The sequence below is a fragment of the Berghia stephanieae genome, chromosome 3 (genome assembly GCF_034508935.2).
Source record: "Berghia stephanieae isolate SIO BIC M18660-M18661 chromosome 3, UCSD_Bste_1.3, whole genome shotgun sequence".
Classification (NCBI taxonomy): Eukaryota; Metazoa; Mollusca; class Gastropoda; order Nudibranchia; family Aeolidiidae; genus Berghia; species Berghia stephanieae.
In genome coordinates, this window is record NC_088362.1 from 35,924,836 (window position 1) to 35,943,239 (window position 18,404).

Genomic DNA, 18,404 nt, shown 5'->3' on the forward strand with positions numbered 1-18,404 from the left:
TATAAAGAAACTTCTCACAAATTCTTTTTTTTACATATCATTTATTTAATCATCGGACATAATGAATAAGCTTAAAAAAACACAAAAAAAACTAATTTATCAATTTTTCTCATTCATTCAATGTCTTGTGAAATTGAAATCAAATCACCTCTACATTGACGAATCGTCTTCATCCAAGTTCACTGTATCAACAACAACAACAACATAACGTTGTTAACGGCATCCAGGAATTGACAAGAATTCTAAGTCATCGCTTTACTCAAATAGGATATTTCACTCTTCAGGTCTTCTATCTCATTGGCTCTGAGGAAATAAAAAAAAAAGTAAGTTAATTTAAGTTAATAAAAGTCTGCAAGAAGGGAGTGAGGTTGGAGTAAAAAAAAAACAAAACAAAAAACAATAACATTTATATAGTGCAATATCCACTAAACATGCTCAAAGCACTTTACAGCAGGTCTGTTTTGTTTGCTTGTTTTTAAGGGTTTTACAGCGCTTGCAACACATTTAGGTTATATCAGCGCCAGTAAAAAGGAAGAAAATGGGATAGTAAAAAATTCTAGAATTACAATTAAAGCACCCAAAAAAAAGTAAGACATAGGGGAACTGGGAACAAATAGGGATCAGTTGTAGATTCCAAGAGCATACCACAAATGTACTTAGTTTGAGATCACCCATAAGTCTTATCCGGACACAAGAGAGATGCTTTACAAGGAAAAAAATATCATCTCCCAAAATAATGACTATGCATTTGACTGTTTCCCTCCCAGCCAGGACTCCGACCAGGGCCAGGAAAAAACCAAGTTATCTCATTTGAACACAAAGACAGAAAGCATGTTGGAAAACAGATATAAGGGGATAGAAGACACAGTATGTACTCCCTGCCCGCTATGGGAGGTCAGGATCCCCACCCAGTTACAGCAGGTCTCTAATCAACAGTAACACTTAACATATAAGATGAGACATGATGCCTGTTAGGTGATGTTAAAATTATTTTTTTCTGTCAGAGACAATGTTATTAACTGCCAGGTACTCATTTTACACCTGAGTGCGGTGACAGAATGTGAGTCAAGAGCCATTTCCAAGGACTCAAATATGCGCTTCTCAAAGCGAGACTCGAAAACCTGGACCTTCTGATCAAAAAGGCGAGTGGCATACCATGAGACCACATAGCCACAAATGAGGTCACAAAATGACCAAAAAAAAAAAAAAAAAAAAAAAAAAAAGAAAAAGAGGAAAAATGTGAATCCATTGCAAAGTCCAGGCCAATCAGACACAGAAAACTGAATCTAAATTCTAAATATTAGACTGAAAATAAAAAAAATAAATAAACACAGAAAAAAACCCAAAAAACCACAGAATGACACAATTTTTATTAATTTAGATTGTTGAAATTCCAATTTTAGTGTCTAGTTTACGTCAGTATGATAACAGATTTAGACAATGGGTTTAAAGTAATTGGCTAAGTTAAAGAATAACCTTATATAAAATAAATCTGAACAAGTGTGTATGAAAGGTGCTAGACAGAACAAGAAAGAAAAATACAAAAAAAAACCAAAAAACATCCCAAAAAATTAGTCTACCTCGACTGGGGATCGAATCTCAGAAAAATCTTGGAAAGTAATAAATAAAAAAAAAAAAGTTCGAACAATTTTTTAATTTACTTTCCAATATTTTTCTTGAACGCTTTTTTTGTTACTTTCCAAGACTTATCTACAGAGAAGACCTACAATTATCTCTGTCATCTATCTGGAATTTAGTAATATATTTATGTCTTTATTGTTTTTTGTTGTTGGCTGAAGAAGGGTTTTGAGCCTGAAACATTCCGTGTTTGGTATTTTGTTCTTTTCTTTTTTGAAGCTGTTAAATTCCTTTTTGTTTATCACTATTTCTACTTACTCTTCTTTTAATATTGTCTTGATTTGATTCAGTTGTTTTTCTTGTAAGACGGGACTCGATACGGACGTCTCTTTTTTCTTCTGTCTCTCCTGGTATTCCATTTTTGTGCTCACCTAATGAAATAAACAAACAAATGTGTCAGTGCATGACATAATCAGGCGGAAGGTGAAAATTTTGGATTTGCATTTTCTGAAAGAATATGCTCACAGGAGCATTTTAATCTTTATTTGAAGTAAATCGGGTAATTTTTCATGAAGTTATGGTCAGATGTATGGGAAAGGTATCCAGCAACTTTTCTCAAATTTCATGCTTTTTCAACTTGACTAGCTGTAAAAAATATTAAGCTTAGATATTTCCCGAAGATGTACAAAAAGAGTTGATTTAATTATTTATGACAAGAACTCATTTTTTATAAAAATTGACCATCTAAACTAAACTTGGCAATATCTCAGTTCAAACTTTTTCACACTCCAACTGACTATGTCATTCCCTGCAACATATTGAATCCATGGAATTTCTAATATTAGACCTGTAAATGAGCTCTATAAAAATTGACTGAAACTCTTCGACAAACTGAAGATTCAATTATTTTAAAAAAAATAAGGGCATCATTGGAGAGGAGAGTGATAAATACAATACATTAAAATAGTGGGTGTTATTTCTTACTGGAAGTATATGACTGCCATAATTTGATGTAGAAGGAATGCTAAATAAGCATGTCATTCATATAGGTAAAGATGACTTCATCAAAGTCATATTCCTGCCTCTGGAATTTTTTTTGACATAGTCAGAAAAATAATCACCATTATCATCTTTAACTTCTAGCCATGACCAATTGAATTTATTCCTCACACTCACATCTTTAACTTTATCGATGCTCGACAAGTCTGAATTGCGATCCACGAACAGTAACAGCTCAGCCATTGTGAGAACATTAGAATAATGTAGCAATGATCAAACTTGATTTTCAATCAGTAAATGACAGAGAAACAAAAACTTAAATAAATATGACTTCTGGCCAATACACTGAATTATTAAGTAGAAGTGAATTATCAAGAAGAAACTTCGGCAGGCGTAGCGGAAAAATTCAAAGAATCGAAATGAAGGTAAATCGCCACAAAACAGCAAGCTCGCTTGAGCAAAACAATGGCAGAAAACGTCCTGATTTGCACGGGAATTAATTAGGCTACTTACCATTGTTCCTTATAATCAGGTACTCAATCAGTGAAGAAACGGTCAACCAGTTTGTTTACAATGTGAGGGAATCGGAATGTGCATGTAGCAATCTATCCTAATCTAACTTTCGATTTAAAGGTGTCTCCATCATCTACTAGAGATGTTACTTCCGGCATTTGCATTTTATTTTTTTTTATAATTTTAAACCCCAGCTTGTAATTGTGGTCAATTTTGGCTTAGACGAAACAGTGAAATTTATCGCTCGGCGGCTCAGTTAAAATTGGCTACCGTTGGGATCACGACAGGTTGGAAAGTGAAAAAATAATTTAACGAAGGCTGTGTGAAATTACACTGGAATGTGTTCAGTCACGCCAATTCTAAAAAGCGCCGCTTAGCCTTGGCAATAAATCCATCGTTAATATTAACGGCTCCCATGAGCTATGCGTAGCGTTATGGAACACTCCTAATTACTATACGGTCATTCGACTACGATTTGTGAATTCTTTCTTTCTTCACTTCTTTCTTTCCTTTTTTTTAAATATTTGAATTTGACAAATTGACTGATTTCAGTTAATTGACTGAGAATTTACAGGTCTATAATATAAACACTTTAACAAATTTATAACGTCTAGATCACAAGTAGACAATATATAGTGCAATATCCACTAAAAGTGCTCAAAGCGCTTTACAAGGGGTCCCTGACCAACAGCAACACGTAACAAGTAGACGATGAAGGCCCTTACCGCATCCAGGTCTTTCTTGTACCTCTGCATACAGGACTGAATGACCTTCAAGTCTCTCAACAAATTTCTCTCAGCCTCCGACAGGTTTGGCACCCGGCCCTGCAGTTTGGATAGCAAGGTGTCCAATCTGGAGACAAAAAAAACAATCCAGGGAGTCATGTCAGCGGTGTCGAATGGATGCAAGAGAGAGCATTGTGCATAGGGTTGTAATAGGAATTTTGTTCAGTCATCAGCAATATATTTTTCCTCTTAGCTTATTTTGTTATTTGGCAATTTCTTTTCGGTTTAAAAATAGTTTGAGCATAGTGGCTTTCGGTTTATCCATAAGTGAGTAACAGAAACAAAGAGGAAAAAATTACAGCATTTTGATTTCCTTTCGGTTTAGTGGTCTTTTCAGTCTTGACATTTTTGGTTTAACCGTTTTTTTCTGTATTTCTTATTTTATCTTTTTTTTCCTGATAAATAATCAGAAGATCTCAGGTTTGATCCTGAGTCAAGAGAGGCTGATTTTTTTCCTTGTACTTTTACTTCCTGCATTTGCTGGCACGGTTTCACAGACATCATTAAAGATTTTTATGATTCATAATTAAGTCAGTGAATCCCATAATTGTTAGTCCATGCATCAACCATGTAAAGTGTCTGGATCCCTGTCTAATGGAGTATTGTTTGCTATACAAGGGTTCACATTATTATTATTATTATTATTATTATCATCATTAATTTTATTATTGTAACTAATATTACTGTTGTTATAATTATTACTACTAGTACTATTATTATCATCATCATCATCATCATTTTTATTATAATTCTTCTTTTTCTTCTTATTATTATCATTAATAATATTATTGTAACTATTATTACTGTCGTTATAATTATCACTACTAGTACTATTATAATTATCACCATCATCATCATCATCATAATTATTATTATTATTGCTATCATTATTATTATTATTAATGTAACCATTATTACTGTCATTATAATCATTACTACTATAATATTATAATTTTTATTGTAACCATTATTCCTGTCTTTATACTTATCACAACTATTAATATTATAATTTTTATTGTATTCATTATTACTGTCATTAATCATTACTACTATTAATATTATAATTTTATTGTAACCATTATTACTGTCATTATAATTATTACTACCAATTAATATTATAATTTTTATTGTAACCATTATTCCTGTCTTTATACTTATTACTACTATTAATATTATAATTTTTATTGTATCAGAGCTGCCAACCCCATCTGATGAGAATGTGTACAATGGGACCTCAAAATGGGGGAGATTTCATAAAAATGGGTACAATCCTGAAATCGAAGGAAACTAGGCCTAAAAGTAAAAGCTTGAAACTGGCTTCCGGGCTAACGATGAATATTCGATTTCATGATATCGGAGTAAAACAATAGGAGCGAGTTCACTATATTATAGAATAATAGAGCAATGAATTGGTATCGAGTAAAAATTTGAACGATCCAGTAAGCTTAATATAACAGCGATACGAGCATCCGGGCTCTTACAACTAAAGAAAACTGAAGTGACTCTGAACACTGAAAATGGGTACAATCTCGGGGGAAATGCATACAAGCGTACAATCACTGAAAATGCGTACAATTCCGCATTTTTTGCGGTAGGTTGGCAGCTCTGTTGTATTCATGATTACTGTCATTAATCATTACTGCTATTAATAATATAATTTTATTGTAACCATTATTACTGTCATTATAATTATTACTACTATTAACATTATTATTATTACTACTATTATTATCATTATCATTACAATTACTATAATTAAGATCATTGCTATCCTTCCCAAACCTTTGTCTAATGATATCGTAGTTTTCAGAACATGTGTTGAGACGATCTGCCACATTCCGTGTGTGTTCTCTCAACATTTTTGACGTGTCTTTCAACTTTTTGATGTCCTGAAGTTGATGTTCTTTCAAGTCTTTCAAAATGGCAACTCTGAAAAGTGAAGGGATGGATGGAAATTACAAATATATTCCAATGACAAATAACAAAATCTTACGACTTTGATTGAAAACTTCGAGGAACCTGAAGATCTAGACATAAAACCATTAAAGGTGACAAATTAGAGAATTTAAAAAAACAAAAACAAAAAACCCCCAAAAAACAAAAACACGAATAAAAAAAATTGAGCTTATTTTATAGCGCATTATCCACTCGACGTGCTAAAACGCTTTTCAAGAGATTCATAGCTAACAGCAGCATTTAATATGTAGGACGAGACACGACACCTGTTAGGTGATATTACCAGGCCTGTAAATGCACAATTTGCGAAAAGGCTCAAAAATGTCAGCCATATGTTCGCATGACCCCCCCCCCCCCCCCCAAAAAAAAAAAAAAAAACCAAAAAAAAAACGTAACATAAAATTCTGCTGATTTATATAAAATGGATGTATTGATTAGATAATAAAACAGAGTTCATAACGAATATCTAAATCTACTTACAATTTGATGACACAATACTGACACAGGGAGTTGGAGAATAACATGCACACCATATCTATGACTTCTTTGATGTGGGCTCAGCTAGGGCATCACCCTTTCTGGTTTCCTTTCATTTCATCAAAGACAAGCTTGTGAAACGAAGATTGGGCATGGCGAGTAAGGTATGCTTTGCCTCTACCACCGTAACTCAGACGCCGTTTACAAATTAAACAATAACAAAGTCCAGCTTCAGGAATTTTTCTTATGTAATCCGAAAGAAAATTCCCTTGCAAATCCTTCTCTTCAAGCCACGACCACTTAAAACGGTTTCGCACAGACGTGTCGATTGCCTTAATATCGGCATTGCGGTTGACGAAAGTCTCAGGCATTTTAATGAATAAAGATCGTATCAATGTATAAACACTTGAAAATTGTAAGATAATAGAACGATATAGTTGTGAGCTTACTCCTTTAGAATGAAATTCTGATCATCAAAGATGGATAAAGTCAAAAACTGGGCAGGATTACTTGGAAATGTTTGTAAACAAAGTTTTACCGGAACCGCAACTCTCACTTTCACACCGTCCCATGATTCAATGCGCAACCTTGGCTGAGTCGGGTTATGGCCTGGTGAGGTCACAGTGGCTGAAATCCCAGCGAAATCAGCCACTCTATAACTATAATAAAATATTAGCTAATTTCAGACCAGTAGATCAGCTTCCGTGGTTCAGCACGAGATCACGAACGGTAAAATCTATGTCGAAAAAATATATGGTAAAGCACTTTGGGCAGTTATTCAAATTACGCCCTCCCGCCACGACATCATAAGATATCGTCGCCTAGGCATTCCATGAAGGAATATAGATGATAATCCATCAAACACGATGTCCGATGTCAACAGGAATCACCCACATGTTGTCCAAGTGAGCAAATTGGGGGTTAATAATCTTGCCCAAGGAAGAAAAAAAAAAAGTGCCCGGAGCAGGGCTCGAACCAGGGCTCGAACCAGGGACCTTCCAGATCACAATACAATGCCTTAACCACTCGGCCAATTCGAGCAGATTACCTGGAATCTATTTCTTCACGGGCGTGGTCTTGCTTTTCTATGTATTCCTCTCTCAAAATCTGAGTAGCTCGACTCAACAACTGGAAACATTCCTGTTGACTTGGGTCTGTCTGTCTGTTGGATCTGGGAGAAAATAATGACAAGCACATGAGTCAAAATACAAGACTAATTGTTTAAAAAAAAAAAAAAAAAGTTATTATTATTATCATCATTATTCATTTTTTCATTATCTTCTATAAACATTTATATTACACATCTACGTGCGGCTATGTGGTCTAGTGGTATGACACTCACTTTCGGATTGGAAGATCTTGGGTAAGAACCTCGCTCAGCACATAGCTGAATCCTTGGAAAAGGCTCTTTACTCACATTCTCTCACCGTAGTCAGGTGTAAAAAGAGTACCTGGCAGTTGACAGCATTGTCTGTCCGAAAAAAAATTTGTAATATCGCCTAACAGGCGTCATGTCCCATCCTTAATGTTAAGTGTTGCTATTGGCCAGTGACCCCTTGTAAAGCACTTTGAACACGTTTAGTGGATTTTTCTTTTTCATATTTTTCTATCTCCTATGCCTGGCACTGTTTCAGATCTTTTATCTTACACCAGTGCCTGCTCCCTAATTCAAACCCGTCCAGTACTAACTAGGAAAATTTAGCAAAATTAGGAATTTTTGGCTCCAGCTACAGAACTGCATTCGCTTCTTTGACTCCATAAATCTTGTTGAAAAGGAAAGTTTAGTTCCTTAGAACCACCTACATTATTCTGGCCTTTGGAGCATTTTTGGACCATGCTGAGAGAAAATTATATTGCTGAGAGCAAATTATATAGTTCTAAAGCTATTTAAAGTGACTTTTTCTTTTTTCCTTTGGAAACTACGAATTTTATTTTTTGAAATTTTAAGTTGGCAGCTCTGGTAAATTGTCAGTTTGAATGAAAATCGACCTAACCAACCTTATCAAGGGGTTGGAAGTTTTCCTCTGTAGAATCTGTGCGATGAATTGACTGAATGGCTGGGTCTGGGATCGATGAGAGGAGAAAGAGTACGACGACGACGAGGAGGAGGAGGACGTGTTGTTTTTTCCAGAAGACTGTAAGGATGTGTTGGACTGGTAATGGAGTCTGGAAAATAAAAGTAAACGATGAAAATCAATCAATACTACAAGGTGAAAAAAATGTGCTTTGTATGTTTTAAATTAGGGTACATGATTTAGTAATATGTGTGTAAAGAGTATGCGAATTTGTTTCCGTATATGGGGCTCAGCATACGGGTGTAGTTGTGTACAGGTATTAGTACGTATGACAGTTTATATAGTCCGAGTCATTGTTAAGCGCCATAGAGCACTTGTCATTGGATAAATGGGTGCTATATAAGTATATCATATTATTATTAAATGTAACTGATGTTTGTGTTAAATGCCATGAAAAGACAAAGATATCGGGTTTCTTAGGCACAAAATTGGAAAAAAAAGTAGCCCTTCAGAGCTATGAGGCATACGGAGACAGAATTCATTCAGGTTTCTATGGCGAGAAACAGACAATAGCAATTGCCATTGGACGGGACGCTAGCGTATTTTAAAGTACTTTCTGCCAGTTCTAACAGAACCAGCTACACTGGGTATAAAAACTAGGTTAAGTCTGACTCCATGTATTTTTAAAGAGGAACCATCATGATCCTCATAAGACTTACCCAATCGGAAGAGCTGTGAAATCGTAATCGCTGGATAAAATGATTAGAGTAGGGCCCAGCACAGGATCGCTCACCACGTCCACTCCCAGGACAGGTGATGTAGGGCTGAAGAAGGAAAGAGTGGAAAAATGACTCAATTAAAATGTTGACGTAATAAAAAAGACCGCATTAAGTCTAAAATTGTAAAAACTAGACAGTAAAACAATTAAATAGTAACCTCTACCTATCTCAGCCAAACACAGAGTTTCAAGTTTGACTCCGAGACACCTTGATATTTCTATCCTCTGTTTTCATCTGGCATTATAATTCTCTTTTCTCTTGATTTCTCATCAGTAAGCTGGTCCACCAACAATCTATTTTGTTTGTTGTTATAGCAATGCAGTCAATTGACTATTTCCCTTTTGTTTAAAAAGCAAAAGAATTGTCAAATATTTGAAAATTACTTAACTATAGATGAACATCCTACCAAAAGGGTAGCAAGCAACTGATACTATTACTATCATTTTAAGAAGAAAGATAAAATCTGGCTCAATTGGGCCTTATGCAGACCTGCCAACCATTTACATTTCAAAAGTGGAATCAGAAAGTCAGAAAATAGGAATTTGACACAAGAAATAGAAATCTGTCACCAAACACATCAAGATAGTGTTCTGGCACAGCTGGCAAAACCACATATCAAATGTGTTAATGGAATGGGGAAGGGGGAGGAGCGCAATCCATTTTCCTATAGGGCTCCCTGCTCACAATCATAAAAAAAAAATAAAATCACCTTTTAACCCCCCCCCTCCCCCCCCCCCACACTTTTCTTCTTCTTACCATTATCATCATAATTTTTGAAAATCAGAATTTTAGAAACAATGGCGGAATAGCGGAAAGGAGGAATGAAAATAGAAATTATTTTGCCAAAAGTGGGAGGGTTGGCAGGTATGCTTTATGGCTTAGTAGACGATATATATATATTAAAAGGTGCATTCTGTTGAATTAAGACAAAGTGCTCGATTTAAAAAAAACCAAGACAAACCCCTTGACTATCTGTCTCCAATCTTGCTCAAGTTCAAATTCAAAGCCATAATCTATGAAAGGCATTTTGCCAATCGATGCAGCTACTTCATGTTTTAATTCTTCCTAGATATCATGACGACCTTTTTTGGATAAATAAATATACAATGCTATGATAAAATGCTCCCTAATTTATCACTTACCAAGATTGGACAGGTTTGGTGCAGACGAGGTGTTCCACGACACACTCTTTCTCCTCCGACAAGTCCAGGTTATCTGTCTCATCTAGGGAATCGAATCAAAATAGTTTGGAAAAGAATTGTAAATTAGAATAGAAAAGTCCAGGTTATCCGTCTTATCTTGGGAATCGAATCAAAATAGTTTGGAAAAGAATTGTAAATTAGAATAGAAAAGTCAAGATTCATAGGTGAAAGTTCACAGAGATTAATTCAAATGGCCTTCATCTTGGTTAGACATGCTAGCCTTTGAGAAGATAACAACTGTAAATGAAATAGAAAGTATTATCTTTTTAATAGAGGGCCTGATAACTCAGTTGATAAAGCAATCGTTTTCACCAGATCTAACAGACCCAGCTACCCACTCACTGCTGATCAGAAAAAAAAAAAATCTTGACTGCACCCGGGGATCGATCTCGGTCCCTTTTGTGTGTGAAGCAAGTGTTCTACCAACTGAGCTATCAGGACCCCCCCCCCAAACGATTGATACATACCTAGGAAGTACTGCTGAACCGTGGACAACCAAGGCAAAGCCATAGAAGTGACGTTGCTGAACGTATAACGGTCATGACTGGAATGGAGAGCAGATGTTTGGGTTTTGTATTATTTTTGTTTTTAGAGGTTTTACAACCTTTGTGACACTTCCAGGTCATTTCACCACCAGTAAAAAGGAAGAAGAAGGTGAAAAAAGTTGCAGATCTGAAATTGAAAGCTGAATTTCACTTCTACTTCTAAATATTTTTTTACAGATAGTCAAGTTGAAAAAGTATGAAATTTAAGAAAAGTTGCTGGATACCTTTCCCATACATCTGACCATAACTATGAAAAACCACCCGATTTACTTCAAATAAAGATTAAAATGCTCTGTGGAGAGCATATTCTTTCAGAAAAAGCAAAAAAATGCGAATCCAAAATAAATTTTCACCTTCCGACTGATTATGTCATGCACTGACACATTTGTCAAGGCTCAAATAACTACTCACCATTCTGTAGTTGAACAGGACACATGAAAAATTCCTCCATTCCATTCTGTTCTGAGGATGACGCCGAGCTCAAACAAAGTTCTAACTCCACCGACTCGATGACGTACAAGAATGGTTGGGGAATTGTTTTGTACAAGGAACTGGCTTGGCTGGAGACCGACTGGTCCTCGTTAGACTGAAAAATTCAGATGACAACATTGGATTGAAAAATAAAGAGTGATTAAAAAAACAGAAAAAAAGAAACCCCCCAAAAAATAGAGCACTTATATAGCGCAATATCCACTAAAGTGCTCAAAGCGCCTCACAAGTGCTCCATAGCCAACTGCAACACTTACTTAACACGTAGGACGAGGCATGACTCATATTAGGCACTATTACATTTTTTTTCAGAGACAACAGTGCCAGGTACTCATTTTACATCTGAGTACAGAGAGAGAATGTGAGTAAAGAGCCTTTTCTAAGGACTCAACGATGGGTCGCTTGGTTTATTCAAACTCAGGACCTTCCAATCCGAATAAGAGTGTAATATCACTAGACCACACAAAAAGGTGAAAATTGAAAGAATTCGGATGGAAACACTACAAGAAGCCATTTTAAAGAAGTGCTTTGAACTTGTTAATACGGGGTAAGGCGTTATATAAAAACCATATATTATTATTCTTTTGTACTGTATCCATCCAAAGTAAGAAATTAAGGAGCAGGCACCAGTGTAAGATAAAGAACTGAATAAGTGTGTATGAAAGGTGCCAGTGGATATTTCCCTGTATAAAATTACTGATAGTCACGCTGAAGCATCAGGCCTAAAGATCTGTTTAAGTAGTAATGGTAGCACGTCGTCTGACCGGTAATCAGAAGGTCTGAGGTTCGATCCCCAGTCAAGGTTGACTGATTGTTTTTGGAGCTTGTTTTTATTCCTTGTATTTTTCTCTCTTGCTTTGTCTGGCACCTTTCATACACACTTGTTCAGTTCTTTATCCATCTAAAGCCTTTCCCTTTTAACCTTTTTGTGAGTAATAATCATTCTGAGGGGTCCCGATAGCTGAGTTGGTAGAGCACTCACTTCACACGCAAAGGGACCAAGATCGATCCCGGGTGCAGTTGAGATTTTTTCTGACCCCCCCCCTCCCTGCAGTGAATGGGCAGCTGAGTCTGTTAGACTTGGCAGAAAGTATTTTGCAATAGACTAGCGTTCTATCCAAAGGATAGCAAACAATTGCTATTGTCCATTTCACGCAATAGAAACATTGGCCCTATGGTTCTGAAGGACTACTTAATCATTCTGACCTCCTCTGAATCCTCCATCTGTACACAGTGATGTAGACGGCCATCGCATGTGCTGATTGCCAGAATGGGTGTAGGTGTGTCCAGACACAGAATATAACACGCGTCAACACCATAGTTGTCCTCCGCAGGCGGATACATGGACAAAGGCCCATAAACTGGTAACCGCAAAGTGCTAAAAATAGAAGATTTTAAAAATTATTACCATAATAATGATACTAATAATAATAAACACATAACATAAATACAGCCGTTGTTTTTAAAAACACAGTATATGCGATGTTAACCAAATAGCACACACTCTTTAAAACAAACGGCAAAATAGTCTGTAAATAAATAAATAAATAAACAAATCAATTGATTATTCAAACAGATAAACAAATTAAAGATACAGATAAATAAATAAATCCCAATGTGTGAAGAAAAAATAAATAGCACACAATCTAACAGCTATTGCTTTACAAAAAAGGGTTGCCGATTCATGTATTTGTCTCAAATTATATTCTTTCTTTTCATATTACTTCAAGGTCAATATCCATAAGCACGCGGTGTTTAGTAATAATAATGATAATAAAATTGAGCATTTATATAGCGCAATATCCACTTAACGTGCTCAATGCGCTTTACAAGGGGTCCCTGGTCAACAGCAACATTTAACATGTAGGACGAGACATGACGCCTGTTAGGCGATATTACAATTTTTCCGACAAAGACAATGCTGTTTACGGCCAGGTACTCATTTTACACCTGAGTACGGTGAGAGAATGTGAGTAAAGAGTCTTTTCCAAGGACTCAACTATGCGCCGAGCGAGGCTCGAACCCAGGACCTTCCGATCCGAAAGCGAGTGTCATACCACTAGACCACATAGCCGCACAATAATAAGAAGAAGAAAAATGAGAGGAAGAAGACAAAAGAAAATTTAAAAAAAAAAAAAAAAGAAGAAGAAGAAGAAGAAGAAGAAGAAGAAGAAGAAGAAGAAGAAGAAGAAGAAGTGAAAAATAATAATAATAATAACAATAATAATAATAATAATAATAAGAAGAAGAAGAAGAAGAAGAAGAAGAAGAAGAAGAAGAAGAAGAAGAAGAAGAAGAAGATAAAATAAAACTTAAGACCAAACAACAAAAGAAAAAAAAAAAGAAACAAACAAACAAACAAAAACAAAAAAACCCAACTAGCAATATGCCAGTAAACAGTTGGGCGTCTTTCATTCCTAAGGTAAAAAAAAACAAAAAACAAAACAAATATAAATCTGACCTGTAGTTTGAGAGCTGGGAGTACAAGAGCATCACGTCTCCGTTCCCCCTCACACAATACACAGGCCACACTTCCACTGTTGGAATCAAAGTACTGTTACCAAACGGACGAGGTTTGGGTTTCAAGGTGATAGAGGCACCAAAGTCAAACGCCACAGCATTCTCTCCGAGGGCAGAGCTCACAAAGGATTTACTAGGGGACGCATTCAGGGAAACCTCAGCACTGTCCACCAGGACGGTATTCACAGCGTTGTTGGGGTCACTGATGTCAAAAATACTGTTGATATAATATATAAAAATTGGTAGAATGATGTAAATATTAGAAAAGAATAAACCAAAAGACAGCAAATATAAAAGTATGAAAATGGATTAGAAATGGCATGTCTTCGGCAGGATGGGAGAATAGACAAGTTGAATGAAGATAGCCACAGCCCTCGGACAGTTGCCCAAGGAAAAAATGAAAGTGCCTGAGGCAGGGCACGAACCCGAGACCTTCCAGGTCACAGTGCAGTGCCTTAACCACTCGGCCACTTCACCCTCCTGGTTAATACTTCACATTTTGTTAGGATGGGTTTTCTGTTAAGAGAAGTTCAATGTTGAGTTCTTTGGGGTTTCTTTCTTTTTTTTTCCCCAAGCTTTTTGATACCTGGGGGTCCTGTCAGCTCAGTTGGTAAAACAGTCACTTCACATGCAAAGGGACAGAGCGAAGTCAAAATTTTTGCCCCCCCCCCCCTTTCTACTCAGCAGTAATTGGTTAGCTGGGTCTTATTAGATTTGGAGCAAAGTGCTTTGTGTAGACGAGCGTCCTATCCAAAGGGTAGTAAGCTATGGGTATTGAATTGTCCATTCCATACGATAGAAACCGGGATAAACTCTAGCTCCATGGACCTCACGGCTCTGAAGGACTTCTACTTTTTTTTTATATTCTATCATTAGCTTTTCAAGAGTTAATGAACAAAAGCTGCATTTCCTACCCACCAAGCAAAGTCGTTTGATAATACATCAATTAATCCCATATGAGAATAAGTGTTGATGCCAACATCAGTGCTCGCTCTTCCTAGATTTTGTAAAATTTAAGACTAAAAATGATCATCTATACCTGAAAACATTATCAGACGTGAGAACAGCGACATGCGAGTGAGTTTGACTCCCCGGGTGCCATTTTGCCTGGCGGACTGTGACGGAATGATTGCCGTGAAAATTTCTTTCTCCTATGATTGTCGTTCTGAAAAAGAAAAAAAAGAAGGCTTGAAGATTTTTTAAAAAACCACAAATCATTGAGCTTTTTACATAGCACAATATCTACTATACATGCTCAAAGCGCTTTACAAATGGTCCCTGACCAAGAGCAACATGTAGAACGAGACATGATGCGATATTACATTTTTTTCTCAGACAGAGACAATGCTGTAACGACCATATACTCAAATTACACCTGAGTACGGTGAAAGAATATGAGTAAAGAGCCTTTTCCAAACTCAACTATCCACCGAGCGAGACTCAAACCCAGGACCTTCCGATCCGAAAGCGAGTGTCATACCACAATACCACATAGCTGCAGAAAGCATGAAATATGTATTCAAAAAACAATGGAAATGTTGAAAAGTCGTGGTGACGTAAGAAAATAGTTCCCACATAGTGTTTAATTTGCTTGTAATTCTGTGCTTTGCGCTTGACGATAAAAATTTAACATTGGGTGTGCGGAACAATGTTGATACCCAACCCTGTTTCTTAATTAGAATATGCTTAGTAGGGGTGGGTATTATAAGTATCAACATTACCTGCAGCTGATGTTCTCCTTTCCTCCTTCAAAGACAGCCCCTGCACCCCAACGTCGAGGCAATTCAATGATACGGATACCATGCAGCCCCCATGCTAAAATGTGACTACAGCATCGATTGACGACAATGGCTTCAACATCAAAACCAAAGCAATCTGACAGCACCAATTTCTGAAATTTCACCATAAAAAAAAAAAAATAAATGAATAAAGTTACTCTATTCAAATCTGAAAATTGAATGTACTGTGTGTGTCTCTCTCTCCCCCCCCCCCCCCCCCCCCCCCTTCTGTGTTTGGAATTTGAGTCTGAATAGCCACAGGAAACTATTCAGAGTCCAAATTGCCAAATCAGTGAAAAAAAAGTTAAAAAGTGGATATTGGGCATCTCTGCTGCCCTGCACCGTTGGAGGTGTACAAAAATGCCACCAATAATAATTTTTATACACCTCCGTTGGCGGTGGTGGTAAATTAATGAAAATGTTGCTGCATATAGGTCCATGAGGTTGAAATAGTTTTAGATTGTAGTTTAGCACGCTGCTTAGTGATTACCGATGTACGTTTATACAATGATAATAAATGAAAGAATAATAACAATAATTTAAAAAATCAAAAGTAAAAAGAAACATGGCACACAAATACTGATCTCAAATAAATAATTTTAGAAAATTTAAATCGGAGTTTTTTAAAAACATGATAAAAAGTTTTTGAAAAAAAAATAAAAATTTTTTAAAAGCAAACAAAAATGAAGTAAATTTTAAAAAAGTCTACAAAGGGAATCGAACCCAGTACTTTCTAGTCTGACAGCTTGTCCACTGGGCTAGGGAGCCACCTGACTATTCATCACATTCAATAAGGTCTTTCTAAAACATTATTTTACCTTCAATGCAATTTCTATTTTCTGGATTTATATTTCGATTTTTTAAATTATTATTATTTTTATATAACTTTATTAATAAAATCATCCTGAAGATGTTACAATATAACTTTCGCCATGTCCAAATACAGAAAAACAATATCGCTGGATGAAATTGGGTGAGATGCATGCGGAGGTGTATAAAAACGATCCGTTAAGATACACCGTCAAAGGAGGTGCATAAAAACACTACGATTATTATTATGGCCTTGATTTTATGTTGAAATGGCAATATTTTGCGTTGGTTTGAGAGTATTTTCATTACACTAGGCACTTTGATAACTCCAGTCCAGTGGCCGCCGATAGGCTCACTGTAAGGTGAAACTCGTTTTTTGGAACTTTATTTTTGACCCTTTACTGTGTTGGTCACCATGGCGTTATTTGTGAACTTATGTGACTAACTTTGGTTCATTATAAAGGGTACAAAACAAGCTTTCTAACGGTGTATTTCATTCTTAATTCCTGATTGTATTTCTCAGAAAGCTTATGTAATAAAAAGTTATAAATTTTTGAATTATAAGAACTTTTTAAATTATGGATACATTTTAATTATACTTCATACATCAATAGACAATTACTTGAAGAATATCTCTGCCAAATTTCATCAAAATTGATACACTCGCTCATTATTTTATTTTTTCCGCCACCAACCCCACTTTTTAGGACAAAAACCTCATATTTTTTTCCATTTTCATTTATCCTTTATTTTTTTTTTCATACTTTCCATACATGAAAATGATTTATATGAAAATATAGCTTATTTTCTGACCTTTAAAATGATATCTAACACTTGCCATTTATTTTTTCAATTGAAACAAAATTACTGAAAACAATAAGTGGGCCATGTTGACTGCAAGACTCAAAATTTCCCTATCGCCGCGAGATGCTGGTTTTGAGGCAGCGGTGAGATCACAGAGTCTCTCTGTAAAATTGACAAAAAATTTCAGTAGAAAAATATAAATAACTCTGGAACCGTGGGTCGTAGAGAAACAAATAAGGTATCAAATTTTATGTATTTTCATGTCCTATCCCCCCTGACTGAGTCAAATCAAAGTATTTTGAGTTTGAAAATGTTATCAAAGTGCCTAAAATTACACCAGTATTACAACAATGGTGAGCCCATAACTATAACTATAACAACGGCTTGGCCCCTTGGGTTACCTACCTTCAAATATGTAGGCCCCTACACATTGGTCACTGGTGATTAGTATCAATAATAATTTTTTAAAACAAATAAACAAAACGAACAAAAAAAAAAAAAAGACCTACCGGAAATTTTCTGACTGATCAAAAACAAAATTAGGAAAAATCCCTGGACAAATCTGAGATATATGAATATGAATGATTATGAGTGAGGATGTTAATTTATAATCGGGAAATATTCAGCTATGTTTTACTTGCAAGGTGCATTTCTGTGTCTCTCGACTCTAATATGGAAATGAATTTACTTGCCTGGTATTGCTTTGCATCATTTTTATTCTTTTCCGCGAGGCGTAACTCGGCCAATCTGCTGCCGTCGGAATCGGAATCTGGACAAACATTTCTCAGGTTACAGTGAAGTATTGATGAATCTGAGAAATCCCAGATGAACATATCACTACCATGAATTGAAATAACATTCTTTGCTTCTGTCGGTTGACTCCTATGTATGTTTTTATTTTTAAAACTTGTTTTTAAATGTTTGCAAACTGGGTGAGTTTTTAGAGATTCTCTCCAACCCTGTTTGTCAGTGGATGCCGCCATTTTGAATTGTGACAGACTCTGCAATGAAAATTGCCATAGCGATAAACATATCTATTTATGCCCAGTAGATGTGCTAAAATAATAGAATATAATCTGTTGAAAGTAATTTTTAAAAATATTGTGAGTTAAATCAATAACAGTGCATAAAATTAATTTAACGTTAGAATAATA

The 18,404-nt window shown here is 35.8% G+C and overlaps 1 protein-coding gene across 1 annotated transcript; it reads right to left on the bottom strand.

Annotated features, from left to right (window-relative positions):
• Positions 1-33: 33 nt before the first annotated feature.
• Positions 34-18,260, bottom strand: LOC144969224 (nuclear pore complex protein Nup88-like). The gene is made up of 15 exons (XM_078908336.1): positions 17,943-18,260; positions 15,580-15,749; positions 14,898-15,023; positions 13,800-14,075; positions 12,545-12,716; positions 11,254-11,435; positions 10,772-10,848; positions 10,245-10,326; positions 9,043-9,147; positions 8,307-8,474; positions 7,357-7,479; positions 5,658-5,804; positions 3,816-3,942; positions 1,897-2,009; positions 34-303 (listed from the first exon to the last, which is right to left on the bottom strand). Exons 1-15 carry the CDS (start codon positions 18,231-18,233, stop codon positions 243-245), a joined length of 2,220 nt encoding a protein of 739 aa, XP_078764462.1. The 5' UTR covers positions 18,234-18,260; the 3' UTR covers positions 34-242.
• Between the last annotated feature and the right edge of the window lie 144 nt (positions 18,261-18,404).